Source organism: Cryptotermes secundus, unplaced genomic scaffold (assembly GCF_002891405.2).
Source record: "Cryptotermes secundus unplaced genomic scaffold, Csec_1.0 scaffold1059, whole genome shotgun sequence".
Classification (NCBI taxonomy): domain Eukaryota; kingdom Metazoa; phylum Arthropoda; class Insecta; order Blattodea; family Kalotermitidae; genus Cryptotermes; species Cryptotermes secundus.
In genome coordinates, this window is record NW_019722450.1 from 265,560 (window position 1) to 281,691 (window position 16,132).

The 16,132-nt window shown below is 40.1% G+C and overlaps 1 protein-coding gene across 3 annotated transcripts in view; it reads left to right on the forward strand.

Moving 5' to 3' along the window:
* The window catches only part of LOC111861525 (tyrosine-protein phosphatase 10D), a 154,301-nt gene that overhangs the window by 85,381 nt on the left and 52,788 nt on the right, over positions 1–16,132 (forward strand). For all 3 annotated transcript variants that reach the window (XM_023846174.2, XM_023846175.2, XM_023846177.2), the window contains exons 3-7: positions 7,441–7,547; positions 9,354–9,519; positions 11,420–11,626; positions 15,093–15,261; positions 15,679–15,863. In XM_023846174.2, the coding sequence (XP_023701942.1) occupies positions 7,441–7,547; positions 9,354–9,519; positions 11,420–11,626; positions 15,093–15,261; positions 15,679–15,863 (834 nt within the window). The remainder of the gene's footprint in view (positions 1–7,440; positions 7,548–9,353; positions 9,520–11,419; positions 11,627–15,092; positions 15,262–15,678; positions 15,864–16,132) is intronic.

A 16,132-nucleotide genomic window follows, 5' to 3' on the forward strand; every position in this document is an offset into this window, starting at 1 on the left:
CTGCGCTACGATAACAGGCCCCCTCTTCATAACAGACAGAGTCAGCAAACGACGGTTCCTAATCGACACGAGTTCGGACCTCGTCCATCGACGCATGGAACATACCACCTATGACCTGTGTGCTGCTAATGGCACTACCATCCACACATACGGATGGCTGCCTCTCAGCCTTAACTTGAGCCTACGTCGAGAATTCACGTGGCGCTTCGTGGTGGCCGACGTCCCGCATCCTATCATCGGCGAGGACTTCCTGTCGCATTTCGGTCCCCTGGTGGACTGTCGAAACAACCGCATCATAGACGGGGTCACGATGCTGTCAGTCCCGGGCTCAGGGGCCAACGCACTGATGCCCAGTGTNACACATATAATACTCTTACGATGTACATGTCGTTTTATACTGTCAGGTGTTAATGACCAGACACGGGTTTGGATTAATAATTGGATTTATTTGACATTCATAACTCGTACGTACAAATAAAGCTGTAGCTTATGTGCGCACTTTACAAGTCACTGTCGCAGAACGTAGGGCTTCTGTGTGTTCGCAATGCTTGCTGTGTGACGGTTTCCAACAATGGCCAACAATGCCGGCCGACTCCAATCCAGTCCTATCCCGCTTCTGACAGTAGTAAAGAAAATATCCCGCATACCTTCATTAATAATCAGGTCGCATTTTAAATATGATCATTTTCAATTGATCGGTTTCTGCTATATACAACGTAAGCTGTAATATTCCCGTAGAACAATTTGAAGATGACGAATAAAATAGGTTCATATTTTTCTACGAGCGCTGTCACGTATGTAAAACGAAATATTATCTGACAGGTTTGGATTCATGGGGAATAGTCAGTGTCACCGTATGACGTTGGAGCCGTGTTACATCACCACACTGAATAGAAGGTGAGGGTTTTTTGGAAAATGATTCCACTACAATGGGGGCCATTTCCGACTTTGAACCGACTTCTGCAATGCTTAGTAAACCGCTCGCTGTGCGCTGTTCCGATTAAAATTTACTTCAACTTGCTTACTACTTCGTGATCGTATAAATGCATATCATAACGTGCTCTCTTGTTAACGTCAGATAGTGTATCGTATGCTTCTTTAACACTCTTAAACTTCTCCTCGTGTTCTTTTATTACTTCAAGAGGCACGCCTGGATGGCGATCAGGGTGGTGATCTAAGGCCTTCCTTTTGTATGCTTTTGTGATATCTTTTAATGATGCATTCGTGTTTACACCGCAAATCTTGTAATAATCTTTTTCTTTCGTGTTTTTTAAGGCGCGCTTTGCATCATCCAGAAGTTTCTTACCCTCGTAACTTTTATACATTCTGTATGCTTCTTCATAATCTTTTACAGCTTTGTCGAAATCTCTGAGTTCCATGTAACATTTTGCTCTCTGTAACAATGCCTTCCGGCAATTTTCATCCAAGTCCAGGGCTTTTGAGCAGTCATCCACAGCTTCAATAAATCGGCCCAGCTCTGAACAAACCATTGCTCTGTCGAAGAATAATTTGGCATTTACTGACCTGTTTTTTGGATCAATCTCCAGTGCTTGAGTGTAGATGATGTAAGCTTCCTCGAATTTGCCTGCTGTATAGGCCTTGCTCCCATCTACCTTCCCCTGTACTTGCTTGTAAATGGCCATTAACCTTTCATTGTTTGGTGCAAGTCGTAAAGCATATCTGAAGTGGTATAGGGCTTCATCCACATCATCCTGGTAATAAAAACACATTCCACGTATATAAACTGCATCAACATTGTCTTTGTCAACATGAAGAATGTCATTTGCAATATTCTTTGCCTCCTGATACCGTCGAAGTAATATTAAGCATCCAGCCCTCTTCAGTTTGTATCTGGTACATGGAATCTCCTGAAGAATTTTATCTGTACATTCTAAAGCCTTTATGTAGTCTTGCTTGTGGTATGCTATAGTTCCTTCCTTATCGAGCCTTAAAATAACCTCCAGTTTCTGAAGCTCTGGTAGAAAAGCGGAGTTAATAAGACTGAGTTTTCTTAAAGTGCAAAGTGCACTATTAACTGCTGTCATATCACCTAGAGCCAAACTGCACTTTGCAATTCGTCTGTGTCCCTTTGCAAAGCTGCTATCCAGAGCTACTGCTTTTCTGGCATCCGCTAGAGCAGCTCTATATTGATACAGCATTATATAGCAAGCAGAACGGTTTCCATAATATACTGATGAATCAGAACACAGTTCAGTAGCTTCCGTATAAAGTTTAATTGCTTCCTGATATTTCTTGGTTATGTATAGCTGATTTCCATTTTCCTTTTTGAGTTCTGCCACCTCCTTCGCATTAGACCTGACGGGTTCTCCATCATCCGTGTCTTTTTCCAAATCGATTACAATAGGGGCATTATTCATGTCTGCATGCAACGATCCGTCCCTGTAGCGGCTTCTAATATTGGCGACTCCTGTTTTCGTGCTCACGTCCACGTTGGATGGTTGCTGGCTCGAGTCTTCTGACGTTCGACTATCAAGTAACTCAGACTCTCGTTGGTCATCGTTATGTAGCATCGGCACAGACACCATAGAAAACATCGCCTTCAACAGATCTCGTATTGTTGCGTTGTTGCGTAGCGACAGCCCGCGTATTTACCAGTTGTCTAGCAACGACCGCTCGTTAATTAAGTCTCGGCACAGATACATAGAAAACACCACCTCCAACAGATCTTGTATTGTTGCTTTGTTGTGTAGCGACAGCCCGCGTATTTACCAGTCGTCTAGCAACGACCGCTCGTTAATTAAGCCTCGGCACAGATACCATAGAAAACACCACCTCCAACAGATCTTGTATTGTTGCGTTGTTGTGTAGCGACGGCCCGCGTATTTACCACTTGTCTAGCAACGACCGCTCGTTAATTAAGCCTCGGCACAGATACCATAGAAAACACCACCTCCAACAGATCTTGTATTGTTGCGTTGTTGTGTAGCGACGGCCCGCGTATTTACCAGTTGTCTAGCAACGACCGCTCGTTATGTAAGCCTCGGCACAGACTCCATAGAAAATAACAGCTCCTGTACTGTTGTGTTGTTGCGTAGGGACGGCCCCCGTGTTTACCGTCAGTTGGCTAGCAACGACCGCTCTCCTCGCTCCGCTATTCCGGATTAACACTGTCCTCAAATTTTTTCCCGAAAAGAATGTAGAACCCGCTTAACTTCAGAAAACCAGCCTATTTCCTGGGTGAAAAATGAAAATACATGAGATAAAAGTATTCGATGTGATGATAATTTGCAAGGGAAGAAAATCTATATTGAGTACAAAATACATCTAATTTTATTCTTCAAATTTCGTTCCAAAAATGTTCCTCTCCTCGAAGTATTTAGCGACTAACTAATGCAGATCTTCACGTAAAGAGTCTTTTATTTTGATCGATTTTAATCAAAATATAAATGTGTGACATTCTCAAATTTAATGAAAATCCGTTCATCAGTCTTCCAGACGTTTCACAGACTGACGGATGGACGGAGTTTAATATGCGCTCCTCACGTTGCAAACCGTCCAAAGAAATAAAGAAGGAAGATAAAAAGAACTTGCAACTAAGTTGAAGAATTGTCTCAGCTGATACAAGGGAACTCTTACCGAGGAGGACATAGATAATTAATAATTAACTGAGTAAAGGTGTGACGCATTGGGGGGGGGGGGNGGGAAGCACGCACACCATGAAAAAGTGCGAGGCATAATTAGTAAATTGAAATGGATATCTCTTAGCTAGCGAGACGACATGCTACTTGATAGTGTCAATAGCGAGGCAATCCTAATGACGGCTACATAGTAGGGCTGTTGACAGCAGCAGGAAAGTATGGACAGTCAGTACTTTAGGAATAGTAACAGTGACATATGTAACAAGTTGGTAAATGTATGCGTAGTTAACAGTTCTGGAGCATTCGAACCCTTGGTTTAATTATCTCGTAAACCATATGACTTGATGAAAGCGTGTATTGAGCATAAAATATGGTTTTCGTTTTCGATATAACTTTTATGCGAAACATTTTTCTCTTTGCTCCGATAAATGCTTAGCGAGTTTCTTGGTCGCCATGTGAAGGAACGTGGGAAGAGTATAAATAACTGCAATTATTATTACGTGAAGGGCCAAATTGTAATTCTAAGATAAGGACTGAAATTAAACAATTAGTGACAACCGTAGGAAGGGTGTCAGGAAGCGGTTTGCACCGTACATCCCACAACTATTGGTTAAGTACTTTGTTGTGATTTTGGCCTTCTGGCTGTCCGAAACGATCCGTAATCTCCGTAATATTGGCAGCCATGTGCGAAATTGTTACAACACCCGCAGCCAAAAAGGGAACACATCACGAGACACGATATACACGGAGTATAAGAGGAACGACTCCCATAGTGGAGGAACCATGCGCGGGTTTGAATTTGGACAAATAAGATGACTATCTTAACAAGATTTTAGTATATAAAAATTTATTATAATTGACGAATATTTTTAAATACTTTTTAAATAATTTTACAATGACATAATGGCAAGCAATGCAATAGATTAGCGTAATTGGAGCACCTGATGATGGCATTATGTTACCAAAACATGTTGTGAAATAACAGGTTAAATTGAGTGCAGTACAAGACCGACACGGCATACATATCATGGATGTAATGTATTCATTCATTCATCAGTAATCTGTCAGACGACAGGTCCACAGTCTCTTCCAAAACAGTTCCTCCACTTAATGCGATCACAAGCGTTCTCCTTCAAATAAAATTATCCTCTTCTGTCCCCAAGGTCATCCATCATCTTCTTACGTCTTCTTCCTCGTCTTCTGGTCACTTCTATCCGCCCCTCCGGTTTGTTTTGGCTCCTACTACGGAGCTGCTCGGGACGAGCACCCATGAAGAAGAGGGGCGTAGGCAACACGCGGAAGACGAACACCTTAGGAAAGGAAATCAAGGATGCACCGTTAGGCTGTTCGGGACGAACAACTTTTAGAAGGGAGCAATGTAACGTGTCTGGAGTAGATACCTCCATGGAAACGCAATAACAATGGGCCGTTGCGTAGGAAGTGCAGAAGCAATGAACGCGTTTCCCTCGGAGATGAACAACAGAAGACCGTTTGTACCAACGGATGAGACGAAACACGTTACCGCCATAATCTATAGACATCGTTCCTGAAGCAACGGATTGCCGAACACGCGTGATCGAACCTTGGCGAGAGGTGCCCTCCCCTATATAAGCAGAGCTTAGGACATGTACCAGATTATTATTGTTAGAGAACCGAGAGTCAAGCATTGAGGCAGAAGCCAGTTGATACTACAGCCGACAACGATTGTAAAGAGTGTAAGAGTGAATATTGAATAAAGATTCGCTGAATCCGAGAACCACGTGAATTTATTTGTCGCGTGATATACCCAACACGTGACAACTGTATAGTTTTGTGAAAATATTAACCTTAACCTATCTTTGTTTCTTAAAAGATGGTGAATCACTAACTGAGATCTTCGCTGTTTTATAATATTTAACAGTAGAATAAACGTAGGAAATGCATGTTATTCAGAAAGTTTATATTTTCTGCCCTACAAGAGAATAAGTTACGAATGGATGACAGAACTGGAGATTCAACATCTGATCTTGAATCACATCCTGTCTCTGCGATTCACTTTCATTTCCTTCGTTGTCATCAAATTGGTCGGTCTTCAGATAGTTTCCCCATCTTATTCATTCTTCTTCGAGATCCACTGCAACCCATTTCAATTCAAACACTTTAACAGGAAGTCCATGGTAACCAGTAACAATCACAAAGTTCGTGGTTATTTAAAGGTAAAAGGGACAATGTTGCTGTTTCGTCATCAAAATGCTGGGCAAAATCATGATATAAAGATAGGAAACAGATGTTTTGAAAAGGTGGCACAGTTCAGATATTTGGGAACAACGATAACAGATCGAAACCTGATTCAGGAGGAAATTAAGAGGAGATTGAACTCGGGTAATGCTTGCTACCATTCGGTCTAGAACCTTTTGTCTTCTCGTCTGCTGTCTGAAAACGTAAAAACTAGAATACAGAAACTATAATTTTGCCTGTGGTTCTGTATGGATGTGAAACTTGGTCTCTGACATTAAGGGAGGAACATAGACTGAGGATGTTTGAGAACAGGGTGTTGAGGAGAATATTTGGACCGAAGAGAGATGAAGTGACAGGAGGTTGGAGAAGACTGCATAATGAGGAGCTTCATAACTTGTACTCTTCTCCAAGTATAATTAGAATGCTCAAGTCAAGGAGGATGAGGTGGGCAGGGCATGTAGCACGAATGGGAGAGACGAGGAATTCGTATAGGACATTGGTGGGAAAGCCAGAGGGAAAGAGACCACTGGGAAGACCAAGGCGTAGGTGAGCGGACAAAATTAAAATTGGTTTTGAGAGATAGGATGGGATGATATTGATTGGATTGAACTGGTTCAGGATTAGGGACCAGTGGAGGGCTCTTGTGAACACGGTAATGAACCTTTGGATTCCATAAAATGCTGGGAAATTTTTGAGTAGCTGCAGAATTGGCGGCTCCTCCAGAAGGGCTCAGCTCCATGAGTAAGTAAGTAAGGTAAAATTGTCCTTGTGCTTAACTAATTAAGGTCTATGTCATGAAGGCGTATGCGGGAGTCGATGTGTAGAACCACATTTTCTTGACCTCAGAACCAGTTGGAGGTGAGTGGTCAGCTTTATCCCCAGGGAAAGATCCTCTGGTACCCATTGGATAGGAGGTTGGGTGGACCCCAGAGTCGGTCTGAATGACGTGGAGAAAATTACTGACTCTACCGGGGTTTGAAATCCAACCCCTCAGTTGTCCAGCCTGTACCCAGTCACTATACGGACTACGCTATCCCAGCTCATTAATTCTTGGTTATGTACTATCCTCAATTGCGGGCCGCGCCATAGCTCAATCGGTTATTCGCCGGCTTCCCACCTCGGCGACCCGGGTTCGATCCCATGTCTGGTCAAGTGGGATTTGTGGTGGACAAAGTGGCGGTGGGGCAGGTTTTCTCCGAGTACTTCGGTTCCTCTGCCAAACTTCATTCCACCAATTGCTCCACAAGCACCCGCACCTATCATCTGGGGCTGGTACAATAGGCCAGAAGTGGCCGCAGTACAAGGGACTTAGTCCCACCCCACTAGCAATAAAAAAATCCTCAAGTGTGGAATATAGAATAGATGTCACAGGCTTATTATGCAGATTGGGCTCCTCCCAACTGTGAGCAGAATATGCAATTTTTGAGAGGTGTCTCCTAACAAACTGGTAAGAGAGTTAGTTGATTTCGTTCTTGGAGACTGAGTCTGTATAAGGGCAATGCCTGTACAGAGACATAGAGTACTGTGGTTTACAAATCGCATTTACATTGCTCTGCTTGATTTTGTGTGTGTGTGTGTTTGAATTATACACAAAAGTGAGAGACTGCTTAACTTTGTATTGCAGCTCCAGATCCACCTTCCAACCTGTCAGTCAGTGTTCGCAATGGGAAGACTGCCCAAGTGTCATGGAGTCCTCCGTCTCTTGGTCACTATTCCAGCTTCAAGCTCAAGGTAAAACATTTGGTGCTGTGCTGTCATATCATTACAGTTCAGTGACCAGTCAATAATGCCCCTTCCATTCACATGACGTTCCGGCATATTTAGTGTGGGTGTACCAGGAAGGCCAGAACAAATATTTTAATTCATATTTACATGTAAGTTGACCGCATCTGTGGTCTAGTGGTCAGAGTTCCTTCCTATAGATCCAGAGGTCTGGGTTCGATTCTGGCGCTGCCAGATTTTCAGAGAAGTGGTGGGCCTGGAACAGGGTCCACTCAGCCTCATGAGGATACTTGAATTGCTATTTCAAGGAAATAGCTACTCCGGTCTAGAAAACCGAGATTAACTGCCATGGGATTCGTTACGCTGACCATGCGACACTCTCCATCTGTTAAAGTTGGCAGTAACTTTGCCGACAAGTGGTGGCCACTCTGTCAATATAGTTTGCTTGTGGACTAAAACCATGAAGTTTTTTTTGCTTTTTTTTTTTTTTTTGTATAGATATCTTCAGAAGTGTTTTAATAATGAGAAGTAATCTACTTCTTCAGCCTTGTACGCTGAATACAGTGGTACCAGTATGGTTCCAGTGGTTTCCTACTGCTGCTGTCTTCTCTGTCTTAATGTTTCATGTTGTAACCCTGTGAAGCAGGAGTTGTCTGTAGACCAACTGCAGTTGTCAGTACATCTGCTGTGAGGCATCACTGTTGGGTTGAGAAGGACAGTTTATGGTTTTTACCAGTCAGAATATGTGAATAATATTATTTACTTATTTCTGTCATAGTGGTATCTTCTTTCATGCCCATATGTTTACAGGCCTGGTTCCAGGCCTTCTTCTAACTTGGCTTATTTAATTATTTGCTCATTTTTTCCTCCTTCTTTTTGCCCCTGTTCATTTCTTTATACCCTCAGCCTCCTCCTTGTGTACTTGTATGCTGCTTGCCTTATGTCCTCATTTCGTTGCAAGAGTACTATGCCCCATGGATAACAGATTTCTGATTAGTAGGTTCCACACTTAGCTCTCATATCAGCTGGTTCCAGTGGATGTTAAATTCATTTGTATATATTTGTGGCTTGATGCATGAGGTATTCAGGAAGTTTAAGAACTGAGAAATGTGCATCTAAAAAGTTCAGATTTATTTTTTTGGAATATTCCCCATTCCTCATTAAGCATCTCTTTTGTACCTTCTGGTTTTTTTTCCCCCCTTTTGGATTTGTGTGTATAGGTCCAGGCTTTGCAACCATAACAGATGGTTGGTCTTATGCATGACATGTACAGTTAGAATTTGGTTATGGGTGGGAAGTTGGGAGTGGTATCCAGGGAGCTGGTATAGGTCTGAACTTCTTGTCGATGTCTTGGTGGATATGTTGTTCATATGTTCATTCCCTAGGAGTTTCCAGCCAAAATTAATACCAAGATATTTCATGTTCATTGACCAAAGGGGTTGAATGGCTGAATAATCGTAATTCATGTAGATGTCTGTGATCACCAGGTGAAAAGTATTGCTGTTGTCTTATCTGGTGAAGTTTTCCTAAATAATATATAAAATTTCAGTTCCTACTACACAGTAAACACACACTGTCTTATTCAGTTGGGTAATCCAGTTTAGGGAAAATAATCCTATATATTCTGAGATTCATACAAAACCCATAAATAATTTTGTGGGCAAAATGACGACTCATTTTCAAATTAAAGTAGGTGATACTTATTGTAACCAGTTTGTTTTAAAGTGTTGAGTTGAAGTATAAAATTATATATCTTTGTAACATTAGTTGTCTTTAATATGAGACCTGTCGCATTGTGCTTTGTGTCCTGTATAGGTACTAAGTTTGTCAGAGCCATCAACAAATGTGCTTCCAGTTACAGTAGAGGACACATACTATTCCCTCCAGAATCTCACACCTGGAGCATCCTACCAGGTGCAGCTGTTTACAGAGTATGATGGGAAAGAGAGTGTGGCCTATACCTCAAGAAATTTCACGACAAGTAAGCGCAACAGATGACTTTGCTTACTTATGTTTTTGTTTAAGCCCCTCAGAAGTATACGAGGGGGTACCCAAAAGAAACCGAACTTATTTTTTTAAACTTATTTATTCAAATTTTAAGCACAAACCTTCAATCCCCTTCAAAGTACTCTCCACTTACACTAATACACTTGTCTAGTCTTTTATTCCATTTTTCAAAACATTGTCTAAATTCATCTTTTGAGATGCTTGACAGCGCCTCCGTCGTTTTTTCCTTTCATGTCTCTTTTCATTCGAGGAAACAAAAAAAAGTCGCACGGGGCAAGGTCGGGTGAGTATGGAGGGTGAGGAACAGGGGTCATACCATTTTTGGTCAAGAATTGTCGTACAGACAGGGCTGTGTGAGCAGGGGCATTGTCATGATGGAAAAACCAGTCACCCGACTGCCACAGATCTGTCCGCTGAGCTCCAAGTCACTCCCGACAGCTCCACAATTTCTTCAATAGTCCGTCGTCGATCTTCCTTGATGATTTCACGAATTTTTTCAACATTTTCATGTGTTCGGGCCATGGAAGGACGACCAGAACGAGGTTTGTCATCAATTGACATTTCACCATTTTTGAAACGGGAAAACCACTCAAACACCTGAGTTTTCCCCATAGCATCATCCTTGTACGCCGTTTTTAACACTTCAAGAGTTTCTGTTCCACTTTTCCCGAGAAAAAAGCAGAATTTCACCGCCGCACGCTGTTCACGAAAATCAGCCATTGAAACAATGACGATCACACAAAACAGTTGTCACTATAAACTCTGCCGAAACTAGTCCTTACCTTCTGAAAAAATGGTAGTTGGCTTATCGACTCAGGAATGTTAGCTCTATGCGCTCATAGCGGCAAAACGCTCTGCCCACAAAAAAATTAGTTCGATTTCTTTTGGGTACCCCATCGTAGAGACACATATCAGCTGTGTTGTGTGCCCAAGAGGGCACTGCACTGTGTATATATTGGAGGAATAATTTAGTCATTTCTTCTAAGCATTTGGTTTCAGATTGCCTTCATTACCAGTTTTGTTTAGTTTTATTCTTCACTTGGTAGCATGTTGTAGCATAGTTGCTTGAGGCACTATGCTACAAGCTGGAAGGTTGCAGGATCAAATCCTGATGAGGTGGATTTTTTAAATTTACTTAATCCTTCCAACTGGACTGTAGCCCTGCGGTTGATTCAGCCTCTAACAGAAATGAGTACCAGGAATATTCTTGGTGGTAAAGGGCAGCCGGCCTGTGAGGCTGACAACCTTACCACCAACTTGGAGCCGATTATCTAGAAAATGTATGAACCTCAACATCTCACAACCCTATGGGCCTCCACGGCCTGTTACAGGGATACCTTTACTTTTTACTTTCTTTACTTTATTCTTCACTTGCTTTCATTGGCTAGAAAGCTGGTTATAGGGATGCATACACAGTAGCACAACAATACCATAATTGTAGTGGGGAAATTACAAATAGTGCTGTGGATTTGCAAGTTCTGCTTGTGTCCAAGCTATGTTTTTTTTTCTTTACTTTGTTCTATAAAGAAAGATAAGCATATGAACTTTTAAGTCTTTTTTTTTTGTCTGCTCCCACTCCCTGAAACTTGTGAACCACTAATTAATGAATTTTTATGATATATAAGTTGCGGTGATGTCACTGGAGCAAATTTTGCGATACTTCTTAATGCCACGTCATTAATGATGCTGAATGGCATCTCTGGAAATCACTGGGACAGTTGTGGAATTACTGTTACTTAATGTGGTGTTCTGGAATCTTGTGTGTAAAAGTGCTTCCTCTTTGAGTGCTAAAAGTAATAAGAAAGAAAGGGGACATGACTAGAATAAATAGGAATGATACAGTACAGTAAAAGGAATATTTTTTTTTTCCTTAGAGCCAAACACACCTGGCAAATTCATTGTGTGGTTCCGGAATGAGACAACGTTACTGGTGCTATGGCAGCCACCGTACCCTGCTGGCATCTACACACACTACAAAGTATCAATTGATCCAATGGATGCACTGGATAGTACACTGTATGTTGAGAAGGAGGGAGAACCCCCAGGGCCAGCTCAAGCTGCTTTCAAAGGCCTTATACCAGGTACAACAACTGTAGTTTCTGTTTTTGTCATAGGTACATAGTCTAGACCAAACCATTGCAACATAACGACAGCACCAATGCAGGAAACAACCTGTACACACCATTCATAAGAATAACCTAATATACATCACATACTGAATAATGAGCATAGTTCTGTAAGACATTGCTAAGGTCATGACTACATGACCTATCACATATAAGAAGATCTCGATACGCGGGCACCCCACATTATAATCGCCTATACCGGCATAAAAACCAGGCCAACACGTAGCGGTTGCAGAGTCTTACCACAAAAACAAAATTCTAACCTTCGTGTCTTAATCGTTAGTTTCTAATTTTAATCTTTATATCTTTAATTTTAAATTTTATTATCTAAGGATTTTCATTTTTGAAAATTTTTGACCACAACTTTGAACATGTATTTATGCATTTTAATAATTTCAAAGCACAATAAGGATCCTTATTCGAAGAATTAGATGATAATTAATTGCAATTCATCAGCTCATACTGGAACATCGTACGCCTGATGATGACGATCCAGTATAAGGGTCAAAACATGTTGCGTCTGTAAAAGCATAATAAAAGCAAATGTTGATGCAGAGGCGTCTTCTTTGTTTTTTAAACACAGAATATTGTTGTGTAGATGGCATACCTTATATAGTTTTGTATATCTATAGGTATGATTGTTTACCATGAATGTTGTATAAATCTTATTTCAGGAACTTGCTTAGAACAGCCACCAATTTGCAAGTAATATAATTAAAATTGTATTGTAATGGCCATTCACTGTTTATATACATTACATGGGGTCATGGTAGGATATGTCCTCTAAAATAACATCCTCTGTAAGAAGCTGAGGGTGGATATAGAAAGAAACTGAGAAAGAAAAGAGATATAAGAAAAAAGTAATCCAAATGAAGTCTCCTTTCACTTTCTTCGTATGTTGGTCATATTGTTTGCCTCCTGAACAAGGTCAGGCTGTGGAACAGAACAGAAATAGAGGAAGGGCAATGTTTTGCATTTTCATTTCTCAGAATAGGTACATGGTGTTAGGGCAGTACAGTGCCTAGTAATAGGCTGTACAGGTGGGATGTTGCTTTTACTGTTATTAGAATATCTTCGCTTTGTGACCACATTCAGAATTACTGCCAAACCATATACAGTCAACTCTCGATTATCCGGGATAATGGTGGGAATGGAAATCACGATTAATCGAAAACCCGGTTAAGACAAATTTTATGAAAAGTAGTACTGTAATACTGTACCTTCATAATACTATAGGCCTACCTGTATTTAAATTTATTCAACCTCATTTTTATGTCATCTCATGGCCTATTTAATACTTTTTTTTACATTACACTGAAATATGAATTAGTTATTTCAATCACAGTCTTCAACAACATCCAACATTTTTTACGAATATTCACACTTAACACTTAAAAAAAAATTAATATTGTCGTTTACTTTTTCGCGGCATTTTCCTTTTTCTGTTGAATACTTAACACAACATGCTTCCTTTTACACCCTGATATTTTGCTAACGCACTTGAAGATCGATACAAAGATACTAACTGGGGCGATGTATCTGTCCTTGAAACTTTCCACAAATCTTTGCATTCTTTCACCCCTACCCTAGAACATTGTGTTAGCATAATGGGACCAAAGAATGCAGAGCTCGGTTCACACTAGTGCGAAAATCGTGTTACAACTCACCATGTGAAACAAAAGTGAATGAATATTAAACAACATATAAGCGTCAAAAAAGCCTCAGTAGCCCCGGTTAAGCCGCAAACCAGTTAATCCGCCCCCGGATAATCGAGAGTTGACTGTAATACATAGCAGATAGATTTTCTGTAGCATGAAGCTGACCGCTCAGCTCTGTCTAATGCCAAAATTGAGAATGTGGGGAGATTTACTTCCTGACTACACTGAACTTCTGTGGCATTATTTTTCATTAAAAGGACAACTTTAACAAATAAGATGTGTTGAATTATAAGGTAAAACAAAATCTTTGTCCTTCTATTCATTATTCTATGATTATCATCTTATTACATTTAAGTAGTTGTATTAATAGAAGTTGTCTACTCATTGAACTCAAAATAAAGCTGTGGTTAAGTGTTCTCTCTAGGCAGGAAAGTATTTCATTTGTTGGTGGGAGTCCACGTATTGTTACTGATAAAGATAGATGCTGATCTGTGAACAGCAAGATTATAAAGGCAAAAGTATGTTGGACTCATGTACATTGTAAATAGTGTCCCTAAGGGGATCGGGATCCTAAAGAAACCCATTGGAGGTAGGAATATAAAATTTGGTATTGAGATATAATTTAAACATTCCTACAAGTCATCAGTTATAAACATGGCAACCTTGTGAAACTTTTGTGTTATATCTGATAAATTTAATTTATTCAGGATCTATACTTAATAAGTTTCTTTTCCCAGAAAAGTAGTAGTAATAATTCAATTCAATTCAATTCAATTCAATTCTTTATTATTAATGTGCCGAGTCAACAGCCGCAAGGCCAATTACAGACTCAGCACAGTGTAGATGACTGAATTACATTACATACAAACTTATTAGAAGTCAAATACAAAATACAGTTAAGTAATTGGAAGAAATAATAACGAATAAATGTAAAAGTAAACAAACAAATAAGCGATAATTATAACAGTAATAATAATTCCATTATCATTAAACTAAGTGCTATTACGAATAGAGGAATGAAACATTAATATTTAATCAAGAATTAAATAGTATAGATAACACAGAACTTTGTAACATACTTGTATTTACAACTGTGAGCAATTAAGAGAATATTACTAGATGCCAGTGCATAACTTGGCAGGTCATAGCGCCAAGCGAGTCTGATTAAAAAAGGACACAAATTTTGTGTATTAAATTTCAGATCATTAAAGAGTAAGATTCAGAAGCAGTTCATTTAGTGACTGGTGTTTATGATTCAGAGTGAGCAGAGGACAGGTCGTTGCTGCTGCCTATCCAGGGTGACCCATCAAGATAATTACAAGCACCTATAATTCATGTACACTTGGATAATATGACAGTTTGCTCACAATCTCAGTACACCAACCCATCAAGAAAATTTCATGACATTAATAACACGAGGTTGTTACAACTTCAAGTCTGTATGACAGAAAAGTTGCCTTGACTAGTATATGTTCTGCCCAGAACTCCTTGCTGTAGTTTTGCAGACCAATGCCAGGATAGTATCCGTAAACAGACCATAACTTACAACTTATTTATATTCAACCTTTCCATTTCCTTTTGACACTGCATTACTTCTGCATTTGATGCAATGTAAAAAAATAATGTTGCAAATAGACACACTGAACTGTCCCTCTGTTATAGGTTAGACTTTTGAGAACTACCAAATTATTTAAAGAAATGTGCTTAGTTGTCTTTATGAAGTATGTGTCATGGTGAACTGCAATGACTTGTACATATTCCAGGTCGTGCTTACAACATTTCAGTTCAAACTTTAAGTGAAGATGAAATATCAACACCGACAACGGCTCAGTACCGTACAGTACCTCTCCGCCCACTAAATGTAACTTTCGACAAGAACTCAATCACCTCAAGTTCATTCAAAGTGCACTGGGATCCTCCAAAAGGAATGAGGTAATGTGTCTTCATTATTCTTTGAGGTACTGCCCCAATTTTCTGGATTAAATTAATCTGTGATAGAAAGTTCTGATGTAGAATCTGAAAATATGAATTTCATATACACTAAATCCTTCTCCAACATGGCGGATATGTTCCTCAAGGAGTGGGACTATTGGGTTCTAATGCTTTGCAGTTTGGAGAAAGCCAATTATTTCAGAGGAACATGTTGCATGACCTAATAATCTATGACCCTGAAGATGGAGGTGGTGTGGTCCTCCAAAACGTGGAGGTTTCTCAAAACTACATGGTGTTTCAACTTCGTGGTCACTGATATACGAACCTCAGCTCCAGCATGTTGAAGTAACTTTACTTCATATTTGAACATTCTGTTTTTATAATCACATACCCCTCATGTGTTCTTTCATTTTGCAGTGAATTTGACAAGTACCAAGTGTCAATCAGTGTGCGCCGACAGACTCCAGTGAGTCGCATGCGTGGAGAACCAACAGCATGGGAATTTAAGGAAAACCTTGAACCTGGTCGCAGCTATCAAGTGGTTGTGAAGACTGTGTCAGGCAAAGTGACCAGCTGGCCTGCCACGGGAAATGTGACACTCAGTAAGTATGCTTGTAACAGGCCAACTGAGAATTTAATCATTTAAGGAGTATGTTGAAATTTAAGCAATTTTCATATCCTTGCCTCCATGCAAATACTTTGCATTTTATCATTGGTACATATTTTCAGACTTACACTTAAGTGCTGTAGTTTGAGAAACTTATCTTTTAGATAATGAGAGTGTATTACTTTGAGAAGAAACATGAATTTCAGAGGAAATTATTGCTTCCATTTTCTATCTTTAAAATACTGACAGGAGATATCTCTGAAG